The sequence below is a fragment of the Neopelma chrysocephalum genome, unplaced genomic scaffold, assembly GCF_003984885.1.
Source record: "Neopelma chrysocephalum unplaced genomic scaffold, ASM398488v2 Primary Assembly neopelma1_24, whole genome shotgun sequence".
NCBI classification, from domain to species: Eukaryota; Metazoa; Chordata; class Aves; order Passeriformes; family Pipridae; genus Neopelma; species Neopelma chrysocephalum.
The window spans coordinates 9,258,668-9,274,845 of NW_020897693.1; the positions used below are offsets into that span (position 1 = coordinate 9,258,668).

Sequence of the window (16,178 nt, forward strand, 5' to 3'; positions counted from 1 at the left end):
ACAGAATGAGGGGAAATGGCCTTAAGTTGCACCAAGGGAGGTTTGGATTGGATATCAGGAAAAATTTCTTCACTGAAAGAATGGTCAGGCATTGAAACAGGCTGTCCAGGGAAATGGTGGAATCACCATCCCTGGAAATGTTCAAAAAACATGTAGAGGTGGCACCCAGGGACATGGTTTAGTGGTGAGTATGATGGCACCGGGTTAATGGTTGGATGATGATGTTAGATATGTTTTCCAACCTTAATGATTCTATGAAAGTACAGAGAAAATTAGAAAAGCCAGGGAAAGAATGAGTGTTCATTCCTCAGCCAAGTACCAAATACCACACGGACACCAGCAGAGGGTGAAAACACACCTGTTCCATTCTTTCTGAAATGTTACCAAGTTCCAAAACCCTGATCTCCCTCCCTTCCTTCCTCCTTCCCTTCCCCTTTCTCTGGCAAAAGCCAGTAATACCTACAAATATTTTTTATTTTCGTAAACATCATGCAGCTTTAAAACGTGGGGATGTTCTATCAACTTCAGGATGGCTATTTCCCGCTCCACCTGGAAGAAAGAAAAAGAAACACAGAAAGTTAGAAGCTTGGTCTTAGAATACATTAGATATTGTCACACATTTTCTTCTCATTTATTCATTTTCCACTTCTCTTTATATGCAGAGGATATGGAAAATTATAACAATGCATCTTATTTAGCACTCACGTAACTTAAGAAAAATTCAATTTATTCAGTCTCAGCACTCCCCGCCCTGCAGAAGAGAAAACCAGTAAAATTTCAAGGTTGAAGGAAAAGTCCCAAATCTACAACAGAAAATTAGCTGTGGGAGTTAAATGAGCATTCAAGGCTGCTCCTGCCTCACAATCCAAAGCCAATGACATATTCTCAAAGCACAGAAACTCTTAAGATGTCATGCAGGGCTCTCCTGACCTTCCACATCCATGCTGCAATATGTATTGCATACTCAACTAATATACCCATCCTGAAGAACTTGCCATGTATGCAGGGGAGAAGACAAATAGGAATGTGATTTTATAGCTGCAGAACTGAGACACGGAAAGGGAAAGAAATACAAGAAGTGACAAAAGAAGCACAAGGCACAACAAGAAATTAAACCAGCTTACTGGAGATGCCAGTGTTCAGAGCCTAAAGCGTAAGACTGTACTTTCTCTCAATTCCCAGTCTGTCCAAGTATGGCTACTTCTAAGAGCATGTCTTCAACACGGAGTTAACAAGTTGTGACTAAGTCCCTGTAATTAGTGCAAGCCTTGTTCTCACCCAAAATTCCTATCGTGACTGCTAAGGGTATTCTTTAGAGATGGAGTCAGTGCAATTCCTCAGCTCCTGGCAAAATTGCTCTGCTGCTCGAAACCACTGTAACCACTCTGATTTGACCTGGGCTGAGTGGAAGGGAGTTAATGTAGCACTGCGGAGACCACAGATAAGTGAAATAAACTCTGCAACAACACAGTCGGGCACAACAAATTTCTAGGAATCCACAAAGGCAGGGAAAAGACCTAAAGAAGCAAACAAAGATAACTAGGTAGGGTTTTTTTCCAGTCCTTCAAACAACTGATTGCCCTGGAACTGCTATATTAACAAACAAAACATGAGCAAACTACAAAACCATTCCTTACTATCTTCCTTGCAGGGATCAGACAAGTAATTAGGAACTTGCCCCAGTACACCTTTAGTTCTCCATGTCCTTTAACTTCCTGAGAGAACATCCTCTGCTAAGCCTGAACAAAGACAACTTTACCTGAATGTCAGTAAGATACTCTGCAGGAAATTAGAAAAGTGGTAGTTTTCAGTACTGTGCAGAGGAGGAGGATTTCTCAGCATGCTGGTTATCACCCCAGATCTCTCTTCCTCTACAGCACCACATAAAACCAGCAAAAGCAACTCTTGCACTACATCATCCTTAGCCTTCCTCACGTATCAGGATGGAGGAAAGAGTATTTGTACATGTGCCAATCTAAGTCTTTCAAAGACATCCCCCCTCTGCAGAGTCAAAAGTCATCTGAGAGATCCACTTCCACACTTGGGATCTCTGGAAATAACTCCTTCAGAGAAGTGGGGAATGCATTTAAACATGTGCGCACAGAGTTCAGCACTGCCAGAACTGCTACGAATTCAGTGATACACAGCACTTGACAGTGACAGCTCTGTAGGCGTTAACTTACTCATGACCAGCACTTTGATGAAAGCCACTTACAAAAACAGGAAACAAAAGTTGGGTAGATTTCAACTGTACAGCTATTCCAACAGAAACCCAAGGGGTAGCTAGTTTATTCCGTTTTTGTCTCCTCTTCAAAAAGACCTGTTGCTCTTCTCTCTTACAAGATAAGCACTGGGCTTGTTCAACACTATAACTGATAAAAGTTGGATTTGCTTCAAAAATAAGGAAAAACAAAACAGAAGGAGCACCCACTCCCATAATACTCTTACAATAGTACTGAGGTTCGCCATTAGCAGCACTAACTCCAACAAAATTCCCTTTGGATGGGGAAGACCAAGTATTTCATGGGGAATGTGACCATTGCACTAGCTATGACAAGGATCATCCAACCATGTTCTCCCTCCTGGAGGATATCCTGCCTATGTAAGATAAAATTCCATTCGATGGGCTGTCTAACTGCATTGGTGACTCACTTCTGAAAAACCTCTTGGTTGGTTCACTGGCAACAGAAGTTCACACCAAGTGAGTGATGGATGGCAGCATCCAGTCAGGGTCCTTGCTTGGTTACTGTCCTAAAGCATGAGAACAGGCAGTGACTTATGACTACCACTTGGACGAGGGGATTCAGCTACAGCACTGCATGGCCTACGTTCAATAATAGACAATCAGAGTAGAAAGGAAATATCTGCTTACTACCTACAGATTCACTCTAGAAACCAATTAAAAAAGAAATAACCTGAGTTACTTTACTTTCATCATTTTAAGTGTGCGAGTGTGGAAAGTTCTGTGCATATTTTTCACTTCTTGGGAACTAAATCCTGAGAGGAAATACAGTTTTGGAGGTCTTGATTTCAACCTCAGGGACGTAGGAAGTATCTGTCTTGATGTGCCTGGCAGCATTTCACTGCAGTGTATTCAGTTCAGTGGTGTGTTGCACCACTCTGGCGCAGGCAGCAGTCAGGTTTCCACAGTCTGCTACCTTTTCTATCTGTAAACCAAGGACAAAACTAATCTACTCATCTCAAGTAAGACTTTGTATAATCCTTCAGTGGAAGGGCATTTATGAAGGAAAAGTGTCATTACTGTACTTCTTGTAGTCCAGGACTTTACCCCAGGTAGAGGCACAAGATAGTAATGCTTGTAATTACTTTACGATCTAGAGATCCCCAGCTCTCTAAACAGCAATCTAGTAAAGATCATCCTCAAAAATCTTATAGCAGTGTTCTGCCTCTTTTCCCTCTGAAAGAAAAACAACAGTTCACAGAAATATGTAACAAACCACCTTCTCAAAATTACTACTGCAGTCACTACTGATGGGTGACTCTCCCGGATCTTGTTCATTTTTTATATCCCCACAGAGAAGCCAGAAATTGATATGGCTGGACATGGACTGTAGATCTCAATAGTGATGTCACCGATGTATGGCTCAGGAGGACCTAGCAGCTATTGTGTCATTAGGAAAGGACAGGTATCTTAACTCGCTGGCAAAATAAGAGATGCCAGAAATAGCAGCTTTGCCTTTTTCCCCAGAGCTTTGCCGGCCCCTGGCATGCCCTTTTTGCGCAGCCCTGTGCTTGCAAGCCATGGAACGCTGTCCAGCTCCGAGCTGGCAAGGACAGGGGAGTGGAGAAACCCTGCAGGGGTGTTTGCTTTAATGTACATGCAAATATCAGAAAGCAGGACAAGCTCAGAATAGCCTGTCTAGAGAGGCTCAGAGTTTGTGATAAACAGGAAACATGGAGAAACATTTGCTTAATAGTTAAAAGGGAAAGGAATAAAGTGAAGCTTTCCTGTCACACAAAAGCCAGATCACATCACAGGGTCCCAACCAAAGCCAGGGTTACCTTATGCCATGGTAGGTTACTGACTGCATCTTGAAACTGGGGGAAACAGCTGTGAAAGGCTGTGCAGGGCAAATGGAGTTGCATTGGTAACACGTAGCCGTGTGAGTACCATGCAGGGGCCAATTAGAGGTTTTAAAAATCTAGGCAGGAGGCTGATTTGACAGGATGCTCCAGTGATTCAGCTAATGACAAAGTGCAACACGGGGGCAACGCAACCCTTAGAGGGATACATGCAATATTTTGCATCCCTTTCCTCCATCTCTACTTCACTCTTACTCTCACTCAGAGGAAATCACATCTCTCTGGTTTAAGCCCACCTTCTTGGCACAGTTTTCACTGGCAACAAGTGCTCTGCTGTCTTGCCTTTCGACTCACAGGCACACAGGGTGCTAACTCAGAAGACAAGGAGGGTAGGTCAAGGGAGGCTGACAGCTTGTCTCAGTGAAGAAAGTTTCCTTCTTTCTTGCATTCATTTACTCAATAACAATTGGGTCACTCATGACCCATGTGCTGCTTGAAAACTGAGGCTCACAGCTGTCTCATATTACTAGGTTGTATTTTATCTACCAAACCTGTGCAAGCACTATGCAACAACCATTACCAGCTTTTTCTCAAAGAACACCTACAGGCAAAAAGCTGGGGGACAGCAGATGACATTTCTCCTCGGAAGCTTTGAAGTTCACCAGCAGCACACCAGAAAGCCCTCTTGTTCTCCACTGACTCCAGTAGCTCCCATATTGCTCAAAACACTTGAGAAGCAAGTCTGGAGCTGCAAAAGTGTCGAGGGGCAGTAAAGCCCTGCAGGCTGCAAATGTGTCGAGGGGCAGTAAAGCCCTGCAGGCTGCAAATGTGTTGTGCTGTTTTTCCTACTCACAGAGCAAAATGGTGGAGGGATAGTAGGAGTGGTAGGTTTTCCTATGAATATCAAGCTCTCTCTAATGTTGACACTACTTTGTTTTGAAGTAACTAATAAATACTTTTCAGAATGCATGGCTGTCCCTCAGTTACTAGAAACTCATCCAGGACATGAACTTTTTCTGAATTCAGAATTATTTAGACTCAGGACGAACTTCAAAGGATGCAGAGATTTGTCTGCTCGACTAACTCCTCAGGCTAGAACTCAGGTTGGAAACCTTGTACCAAAGCACCTACTTTCTCCAGTATCTGGCCTGCTGTGCAGTAATTTGCATTTCCATGATGAGAACGCAGAAAGCAGAGTAAATTACCCTGATACTTCCTGAGCTTAAGAGGCAAAACCAAAGGTATCACATAGGAATAAACTAATATTAGGTTCTCTGAAAATTCTGTGTTCCTGCCATAACAGAAATATCACAGCAGAAGACCTGGGATTTTATTAATCTGGTACTCATACTTTCACGGTATGTGGGACTGAAAGTTAAAAATGGTGAAAAACGCCTGGCTTTGGTGAAGACCATCTTGGGAACCTGTTTACTCTAGCCCATAATCACAGAATAAATAGGCTACTCCTGAAATCAGAAGAGAACAGCATTAAAGTTGAAATGGCTTTATATAACAAGAAGCTGTAGGGCCTGTATGTCCTGCAGGGCCATTGCTGCTGTGGGGTTATCATTCTTCCAAACAGACTAAGCCATTACCAAATGTAAGCAACACCACATTGTACCAACTGCATCCTTAATTTCAATGGAAGCATAAATAGAGTAGAAGTGGAAAACACATCAGGTTTTAAATGATTAAACATTAAAGTATCTTCCTCTGCAGCTCTGAATTTGGCTGACTTTTTACTTAAAATGACCTTTCATTACATTTATTCAAAACTTCTTCAGCAGGCCATTATGGAAGAAAATGGAGAGCTATGGAAGTTGTGCATCTATGGAGAGTATTTCTTGCTGCTATTGTAGTCATTAACCTCACATTTCTGAATATACTGAGCCAAATTCAAAATGTATTGAAGTCAACAAAGGACATCAATTAACTTAAGTGGGCTTTGAATCAGACCTTCTAATGATCATTAAGTGGTATTGGGAAGAAATCTTCTTTTACACAATTTTGACTAATTAAATGTTTTAACATGTATATAGGTTTTCTGTTAAGTACTAGTAATTACAAGAAGATTCTACAAAAAGTGGATAAATGAGGGGGAAAACTAGACTTAGATCTCCATAGAATCAGACAGCTAGACAATGCTGTACAAAATACTTACAACAAACAGACAAAATTATGGAAAAGCTGAGCAATTCCCCATTTTACTGAGAGCTCTATTATGGGCTCATTCTACCACAATTTTTGTTTGCATGTTTATTTCCCCATAAACGAAAATGAAAATAGGTATGTGTGAGAAGCAAGTGAGATGCATATTTGACTTTAAAATTTGCATGTGCAGACTTCTATACCATGAAGTTTTAGGAAGGAAATTTATTTTCCACAAACTACTATTTTAACAGATGTCATTTTCTACTTGTCTTTTTCCATAGGCCTTTCAGCATTTTTCCATAGTCCCTTCAAAACTGCAACTCTAAACCTCCACTGGATTTCAAAATTTAGCATAAAGTCTGAGAGTATGAAGTTGGCTGGATGAATACTGTGATAATTTCCTTGGAAATCCTTTCTGCTGGTGCCAACGTGCCTCCACAACAGGATTCTTGGCCTGGCCTGGCATATAGATTCCAAGGTCTGGAAGTGACAGAGTTTGGATTCTACAGGTTATATAACCATGGGAAATCCTACCCAGGAATGTCACGGTTTAAGTCTGTAGCTAACACCTGCAGTGTTCCTCAGGGCTCTGCCATCAGCTACCAAGTAAATATGGCACTTTGACTTATCCGCAGCGTATGCTTCTTTAAGAAGCATCAGGGCTTCATGCAAGAGACACTGATGGGAGCTGACAAGGAGTGGATTTATTCATTCAGCACTTGAGATTATCTGCTGCCCAGTGGTACACAGCTAACAAGTGACTGACATGCAAGTCTCTGCCAGCAGTCAGCAGAATTGGCCCCTTACACTGGAAGGCAAATAGCCTCCCTGTGCCTCCTGTCACCTTCAGTGAGTGCCACATCCTGGCCGCCATCACCGAGTAGTGCAGGACACAGGACACAAACCAACAGCCACTCTTCAGGAGAAATAACGTGATCTTTGACCTGCCTTTCTTTTTTCCTCCTTATCCTGCTTTTTAATATTAATGCACGCTGTGCTTTCTATGACTCGAAGCAGAACGTGTGCACATTTTTTTTCTTTTCCCTTTTATTTTCTTTTCTTTTCATTTAATTTCTCTTCTTTTATTTTGGAAAAAAGTAACTTACATGCTCCCAACCTGGTGTTTATGAGAAACCCACCACCCCCAATCAGCAGCCACAGCCAAGCCTCTGTGAACACTAGTATCTACTGCTCCAAAGTAGTACGCTCAGTCCCTCTCATGTGATTAGTCCTCCATGCTATGTGAGACCTACAGTGCTCACTCCAGATTTAGAACTTCAAGTCTAGTTCCCCCAAGCAAAGCTGTAGGTAGTACTCATCTGCAACTTTTCTCCCCTGAAGGACCCACAAACTTTTGGTGGGCTTGTTTCAGGTATATATATGTTAAAAAACGCAAGAGCAGGCCCTGTGCAGGAGTGCAAGAAAGCAGTGCAACTCCTAATTAATTTTGCCCCAGTAGAAGTTACTGCTTCTGGAGATAGAAGGTATAGTCCTGAACATTTAATGCGTTTTGTGGACTGCTATGCTAAGCTACAGAAAAAGTCACTACACACAGAGGAGAAATAAGCTGCAGAATTAAGGGGTACAGAGAGTTCAGCTTCAAGTAATACAGGTGCAGAGCTTCTTGTATTATTTGAGACATCACAGATTTAATATGGGCAATACCAAACACAACACTGGAATGCTGGAGACAAAGAGTGTGTGAAGAATGCAGGAGACACTGAATCCCATTAAGGGAATATGGGCAAGCACAAAGGAGGCAGTATAGCACAGCACAGCATAATGTTCTGCCAAAAATATAGTGGGGAGCTTCTGAGAACATTGGTTGAGGATACGATAAGGCAGAGGGATTCTCAGGAGCATCTAGGAATGGGACTGAGACAGTGGAGTGATGCTAACAGTACCAGGGACTGGATCCTTAAGGGAGTCCACCATCAGTAGGAAGAGAAATTTAAAAGCACAGTTTTGGAAAAGCTTCAAAGGATAAACTCTCCACCATTTCCTATGTGTCTCAGCCTGCCTCTTTCTCCCTCTTCCTCTTTTTCTCCATTAGTCACACTGGCCTTATTTAGCTCTTTGGCATTGTCTTACACAAATGTCCTTTACACTTTCTCTAATACTCTGCCAGAAGCAATCAATGGCATTCCTGCTATTTCTTTCTCTACATCTTTCCTTAGTGGCCATCTCTGGTTCCCTAAGAAATAAGGCAGGTAACAAATGCTCCAGGAGAGGGCAGAGTAGCTGGAGCTCAGCTACTCTGAGATTGGAGAAAAAAGGCCAGACTCCATCTCTGCCCTGCCCTTCTCCATAACAAGCCTAACAACATCATTAATTTCAAAGAGAGGAAAACAGATAATATAATTTTTTGTGATTCTACTATATTCTCCTATCATTCCCTTTTGGGTGTCCCTTGACTCTTTAGAGGGATGTTTGTATATTTTGTCAATTAGGATCTCTTTTCAGTTGAGCTAATAAACTCAGGGAGATACTAACAGTTTATACCTAGAAGGGATTCTCCAGACCAATAGTCCATCACAGCTGGCAGTGACAGAAACAGAGACTGAATCAACCCACAGCTCACCCCTTGGTTTCCAAAATACGCTGTTGAATCACAATTACACCTCTCAGAGGTACATGGTCCCAGACAAACAGCAGCATGGACCTCGTCTAGGAACTGTGAAAAGGCCAAGGGCAACACAGATTTACAAAGTTCATGTTTGCACTTTGCTTTGCAGTAAAGAAGGAGCCTTGAGGGGAGGCCTGGTAGCTGCAGGGAGAGGAATCAACAGCTGACTTTCTGCCAAACTGTGAAGCCAGTGCCCAAACAACCCTTCAGCCCAGTTTTTCTACCACAGCAGGTCAGCAACACTTTCTGTCACCCTGCAGCATGAACAGCAGCTCCTGCCTGATGTGCACCAGCTCTACATTAGCACTTCTACTTCCCATCTAAGGGACACTGATCTCAAGAACTACTCATTCTTATTTGTGATGCTGAAATTAGTCTCCTTTGTCCATAAAAGTGCTTCTGCCCACAGTGTGTCTCTACAAAAACATGACCATATCTGGTGTGTCTGTAATGACATGAACCAGTGCTTCCATTCCAAACATCCCTGCCCATTGATCTATATGTGGGATTATAAGTTTTTAATGCAGATCCATCTCAACCACAAGCATGTCTTTTTGTATCTTGCAAGACAGGGCTGAGCAGCATGGGAAATCAGCAGTAACCACTCAAACATCTTCATCCCTGGGCTACCTGTTTGGATGTAGCCAACAGCAGATGGGCTCCAAGCCTGTTCTCTCAGCTCTCCGGTAACTCACACAACAAAATTAGCTTTGTGGGCTCAGCCTCAGTCCCAGATGAGGAGTAAAGTATTGGTGGACAGTTAAACAGCTATTGTAAAACCTTCCCCTCCTTTCACCTACTGCACCTCAGTTTGGACAAATGGCACAAGCTTTGAAGATCATGCTAACGCTGACACAACAGCTTTGCCTGTGGTGCCTGTCACTTCTTCCATCGCATCAGGGATACAGCAAAGATAGCAACACTGTCTGGGAGCTTTCCATTGCAGTCTAATATGCAAAAGAATGGGTAATAAGGCAGGAATTGTAGTACAAAGCAAGAGGCAGCAAGAGAGAGGAGATGGGGAAATAAAATTGCCTATTTTTCCTCAGCCTTGAGGCTGCCTGTATTCATTCCCTGCCTCTCCTCAGGTTCAGCCTGCAACAGAAGACATTACAGCAAGACTTGTACTCCCCTCAGCGAAGACAACATCTTCCTCTGTTTTGTACAAGCAACAGAAGCTGCAGAAAATTAGTCGATTGCTGCCATCAGCATCCAGGATCTCTCACAGCTGGGAGTTAAGAGATCAAAGACAGCAACGAAGGAACATTTTGTTCCTCAGTTATTTTATCTCTGCTCTTCTCATATCCTTCCCATCACACACCAGTCCTTTATTGCTGGAGGTGCTGATGACATCTTGCAGACTATCGACATCAATATCAGGATCAAGAAATCTCTTGGCAAGCAAAGTTTATAAACAACATTGTAAAGACAGGTTCTCAAGCATCTCAAAACAGGTGATGGGGATAAGCTAAGTCATTCCTTCTCTACACTGTTGAAACCTACTTAGAAAATGAGGACTTGGACATCTCTGCCCATATCCAGCATATGCTCTGGAGCCAAATACGATCATTTTCCACATCTATATTATGTTTTCCAATACATTATTCAGTTTGGTCAGACTTTCAGAAGTACTTGGCATTGGCTTATCTCTTCATCTCAAAGTCCATGGGACTCTTACTACTAATTGAAACCAAAGACAGCCAGTAATGATCAGTAAATTCCATCTTTGAGTTCTAGGTCTCTAGAGATGGGGCCTGTAATATGAGGCCTGTCTTGCTATTTATGAATCCACGCCTCAAACATTACTTCTCAGATCCTGCACTATTTATTTCCGAGCCTTTTTGAGTTCTAATGGTGAATTCTTCAGCTTCACCATACTAAACCGTAGCCAAATGCATTCCCTACCCTAAAACACATCATCTTTTCCACACAGTGGCAATCACTTCTGCAGTATAGAAATCTTCTTCTTGAATTACCTGTGTCACTGCAAAACAACCTATATTTTTATGACAAGTGGTATATTGCACCGCAGATGCACCCACCAACATAGCATTATTGCACAGAGATCAGGAAGAGCAAAGAAATTAAGGCATTTAAATTTGAGGAAGGTGGCATTTTTATTATTTCTGAAGATGTTGTTGGGGGTCGTGCACCTTCAGAATAGTCATCTTAAGTGCCATTGTTTGAGTCTCTTCCCGTTCCTTCGTATCTGTCCTATGCCTCATATCTAATACAGAGTTCGCAGCTATTTGGCTTCTGACAAAGAGCAAAAACAGGATGCAACGCCTTGGTAATAAGGTGAAAACACAGTGCTGAAGAAAGTGGTAACGACTCAAAAATTATATAGAGGAAGCAACAGGAAAGTTTCAATGATAAGCAAATTAGGTTAATTCTCTGAAGACAATGGACTTAGCTGGACACACTTACTCCAGTTATTCCTGAAAGTGGCAGAGCATGTGTTCAAAAAAAAAAGACAAAAATTTGAAAATTTGGGTTCACTTAAATCATACCACCTTGGGCCTGTACACCTTGGGATGCTTTGGCACATATACAGGCATCCTGTTTTCACAATCTAATTCAAACTCCCTTGCACTTGCCAAATACTTATAATAACACTTACATGTGCAGATTTAAAAGTGCTCATAAACAATTTGTTGAGAAGATGGCAGGCTAAATTTGAAACCAGCAATATTTGAAATGGACAGCTGGGCTAGATCTACCCACCCCCCCCCCAACTTTTCAGCATTTTCTGCCAGAGATCACATTCATCAGTCAGCTGAACTTTGTTCCCAGATGTTTGGAACATGTGAAAAACAACCTGTGAATCACGGAGTTTTCCAAGACTCAGCAATATGGTCACAACAGAGTTTTGGAATGAAAAGGCAAGGGATGCTGTTCATGTCATCCTCTCTACAGAAAGGAAAACCAATTACATCTCACTACAGAAGACATAATCAGCTCCCTTCTTTCCAATGGAGAAAGCCTTTCCCTCCATGAAAAGCTTATAGTGCCTCCTACACAAATATAGGACAGACAAAAACCCAACTAAAATCTTGCTGAGACAGATGCCATGCTGAGGAAACACAGCAGTAGTCTCAGATATGAGGAAACAGTGCCTGTACTGTGAGGCTCACATGTTGAATCCTGGCTGATGCAAACATATTTGGGAGGAAAGTAGCACAGAGATGCTCTCCTTGCCCCATATAGAACTCAGTGACTCTGGATGTAAAACCTCAAGACATTTAGGGATAGCTGATCATTACATTAACACGTATATGGTGGCAGGGTGTGCAGAGTGCGTCCTTCTGCTGTGTAATAGGGATTTGTGTGGGGTCAGAAGTTTCATTTGCATCCTGCCTCCTACTCTTTAGCTCATTCCTGCACCAAAATGGTAATAATCCCTATGCACAGTTCCTCCTCCAAGAAGGAAATGTGCACTTCATGTATGGTAGTTGCCTTCAAGGCTTTGTTGCTAGACACCATGGGACAGCAGGGCAGCACTTTCTTTTAGCTGCTCTCTGCTGGACATGCTTTGCCAGGTCCAAGGAACTGTGGTGAACTAAAGACTTCTGCAAAACATCCTGGCAGGGTACTTAGGAAAGCTGATCAGAAGTTTGCCTCAATCCTGTCTCACATTTTGTCTGGAACACAGACAAATAACATTGACAAGTCCCTTTTGTCAGTGAGAGCCCTAAAGTCATTGCTGGGTGGCACTCAGAGAGAAAGGTTGTGACAGCAGTTGATATGGAGTTGTGGTGATTTTAGGAGGTTATCTCTCTTCTCTGCAGAGATCTACATAGCCATTAAACAGAGCTGAGGCAACTTTCCCTTCCTTGGTAACAGTCTTACTCCATCCCAAGTGGACAACTTGAGGGTTATCTAGAGTTTTGTCATGTCATTTGGTATCATCCTGCTGCCCACATGTTCCTGTATTTAGAGTAGGGCAATGTTACACATCCAAACTGGGAACCTGTTCTTTATTTTAGAGTGTATTCCTTATGCTATCACAGAAGTCACACAAGAACAACCACATTCTGTCAAATCCTAGAGACTGTGAGAGTTTTTTTTCTGACTATTCCTCTTTTGGTTTTGCATTCTTATGCTTGCTAACATTTCCAAACTTAACCTTTTCTTCTTTTTTTGCTAAGGCAGAAATGATTTTCCTGGCAATTTTCCAAACATTTTTCATTTTCCCTTCAGGGTGGCTGGGGACTTGGAACTTGTAGAAAATGTTTTACTTCCATTTCAGCAAAGGGTTTGAAGTGCATGCTTTAGTCTACAGCACTACTGTACAGTTTAGGGTCTACCTGTAAGCAGTAAAAGACAGAGAAGTGATGAAAGAAAGTGAGAAAAAAAAAATCATCTTGTAACTTCTGGCAAATCTATAGGAGAGTAACACATTTCATTTGAAATGGTACCCAATGTGAATGCTTTTGGTGGCCAACCAGGAAGTGGGTTTTACTTCTGACCCATTAAACACGCATTTTGCAAAGCTACTTTTTTGATGAGATTCCTTTGGACATGTCTTCATTTACTGTCATCTCTCTTTCTCCTGTAGGAACAGTGACTTGTTTGAGAAACCTGAGATGTCTCCATAGGGTATAATTTAGCACTCTCCAGGCATGCCAAGATCCCTGAAGCACTGCTGTGTCTCTCTGATCCCTCATCCTGCTCATGATCTGCAAACGATCAGTCACATAAGGCTCACAGGAGAGGAGGTTGCTGCCTATCAACTGAAGGCCTGAGTTTGTTAGTTCTACCTTCAAACAAACGAGTAGAAACTTCACTTAGGGAAAATATATAGAAGCATACAGCTCTGATGCACTCTTACTAAGGAAATATGAAGCAGCTCTTTACATCTGAAACAGGAAATAAGCAAAAGAGAAAAAAATCAAATCATCCTTCCTTAAAAGCGGTCTGAACATTTTCAAATAAGACAACACTCCTGAAGACAGAAAGAAAATGTATAGTGCATAGTCCTGTCCTTTCCCTCATCTGAACTGTAATGGCTGTTCCTCATCCTCTTCCCTGACAAGCGTACATATTCTCCAGGACTCCAGATGGAAGTCAGCACCTCCATTCAGCTCTTTAGTGGGATCACTCCAATGGTGGTTTCGTGTAGACCAGAGCATTCACTTGAACATCCAGTTTGCAGCAAGTTTCCTTTTTCTGGAAGAAGTGTCTAATGTTACAAGTGAACCCAGAACCTCAGAGGTGAAACAGGACTGCAAGAATCTACAGAGGGTTTACATGAATGAATGAGTTTGATTCTCAAATGTAGGCCAGAAGCAGCCTGGCCAGCCTAATATTTTCTCCCCTCAAACTGTTTATTCAACCAAAAGGATTTTCAGATGACCTGAGGGGATTGCCTTCATGAGTGAGTGTGCATTTTACCAGAAGTCCTATTGGCAGAATGACTTCTATTGTATGAATTTTGGTTCTGTTGCTCCCACTGCATGCTGCTTTTCTTGGCCTTCTGGCTGTCTCCAAATCCTGTGCAAACTTTCCCTTCCACAGTGCACCAGGGATGCAGCAGATGTATAAACTACATACTTGAACAATCACTTTACACCTCAAGTGCTGCCAAACACTTTATTGTGCAGCTTAGGAGGGTATATATATACTGCTGTTCTGCTACAGAAAACCAGGGTGCCCTTCTAGAAATACCCTCATTTTGGTTGAAATACCACCTACATTTTATAGGAGTGATCCCAAACCAGCAAAACGAATCAGGCAAGGGGTTAAAATAGGATTTGTATTTTATTTTTAACCAAGGCTGGAGTATTTCCTTCTCTCCTTTTTCTCTTCCCCTTATGACACCTCTTTAAATAGAGTTGCTTTCTCCAGCCCCAAACCCACCTAATGCCAAGGGGTCAAGCTATGTTTCTCAAGTCCTTTGTTCACCGGAGCAGTATGGGGGCGTGAGATAAGTCTTTGTCGAAGCCACCAACGATTAAGACATCAGCACCATTAAGAGCGGCTGCCTTCCGTGCAGTCAGCTCTCTGTGAGCCGCCCCCAGTCCCCTCTGTGCCGTACGGAGCAGCCTGCCTCTCCCTGGGGGATCCTCAGCTCTGCAACGGGGCTTGTGCTCTGCTCCTCGCATCCAGCCTGCCTGCTCATTAATCATTCGGGATGTGACTGCTTCTGCCACAGCTGCCAGACACCTAAAGACTGAGGATGTTGTCTCCTCCTTGCTACGCAATGCTGTTCTCCCTTCCCCAACTGCTTTTAAAGGGAAACATCCTTTTTCTTTCCTTTTTTTTTTGTGTGTGTGTGTGTGTGTGTGCTGTGACAGAGGAATATAGCTTCCGATCTTAAAAACAGGAAAAGGGGTTGTACTGCAGTCCTCTCAGTGGTTGCAACTGGCTCTTGGTTACACTGATGTTCTAGCAGAGTCGGGGCACTAAAATGTATGCATGGAAGTAACCTCCTATGCAAAAGGCCACTGTAATTCTTGCAATTGGACTAAAGACTATGGTGCCAGTTTCCCACCCAGGTATGCCAGGGACACATGAAAGTGCCAACTGTTGGGTGAAGCACCATCACTATTCTCCTTCAGTCCCTGGAGTACAAAACCACGGTAAATCAAAAGTCAGAGCATTTGTGAGGCTCCTCTCTCTTACCCTTAGAGGCAGGTGACTTTATCTCTACTTCCTTTCATGCAGCAGAGAGACTTGAGAAAGCAGGCTGTGCCCTTCAAACTACTGACAGATGTAACTGCTTGGCAAAATGCACTATGTAATACCTAAAGGAAAGTCCTCTTAGAGTAATAGCTTTTCCAAACCAGAGATCAGCCAGCAACTAGAACAGGACTGCCAAGCATTCCCAAAACGTACGGTGCAATCCCATTTTTCAACTAATCAACAGAAAAATGAAGGACCTGCACATGACCTCATGTGCTGGTGCAAAGCAGGTGCAGTGATGTCAGAACTTCTACTGCCTGTGCAGCACTGGCTGAGCACAAACAACAAACAACAACAACCCCTTCACTGTCACAGATGACCCTCACAATGTGGGTATTTTGTCCTACAGGACAAACAGTAGGAATCCAGAGAGAAACAAAGAAAACAGACTGTTTTCCAGAGACTCCTAGAGCAGCTTTCATGCCCTTGGGGCACTCCTACCTTCACACAGGACTTGGCCGGTACAACTGCTCCATTACAACCCAGTGAGAGAGGATTTAATGTTTCTTTGATTGTAACTTTCACCTGCATCCATTTCTTTGCCTTCAGTGACACCCTTCCCTCCTGCCTATTCCCAAACAGCCCAAAACACCTCTGGGAGTGGCCAGGTGCAAGGTGGTCTATTCGGGAATGATAGTCATCCTTTTTGTATTTCGTTCCTTTGTCCTTTTCA

General features: G+C 42.7%; 1 protein-coding gene across 11 annotated transcripts in view; it reads right to left on the reverse strand.

Moving 5' to 3' along the window:
* BRSK2 (BR serine/threonine kinase 2) overlaps positions 1-16,178 on the reverse strand; it is a 315,925-nt gene that overhangs the window by 107,237 nt on the left and 192,510 nt on the right. For all 11 annotated transcript variants that reach the window (XM_027702611.1, XM_027702657.1, XM_027702631.1 and 8 more), the window contains exon 3: positions 464-549. In XM_027702611.1, coding sequence (XP_027558412.1) covers positions 464-549 — 86 coding nt within the window. The remainder of the gene's footprint in view (positions 1-463; positions 550-16,178) is intronic.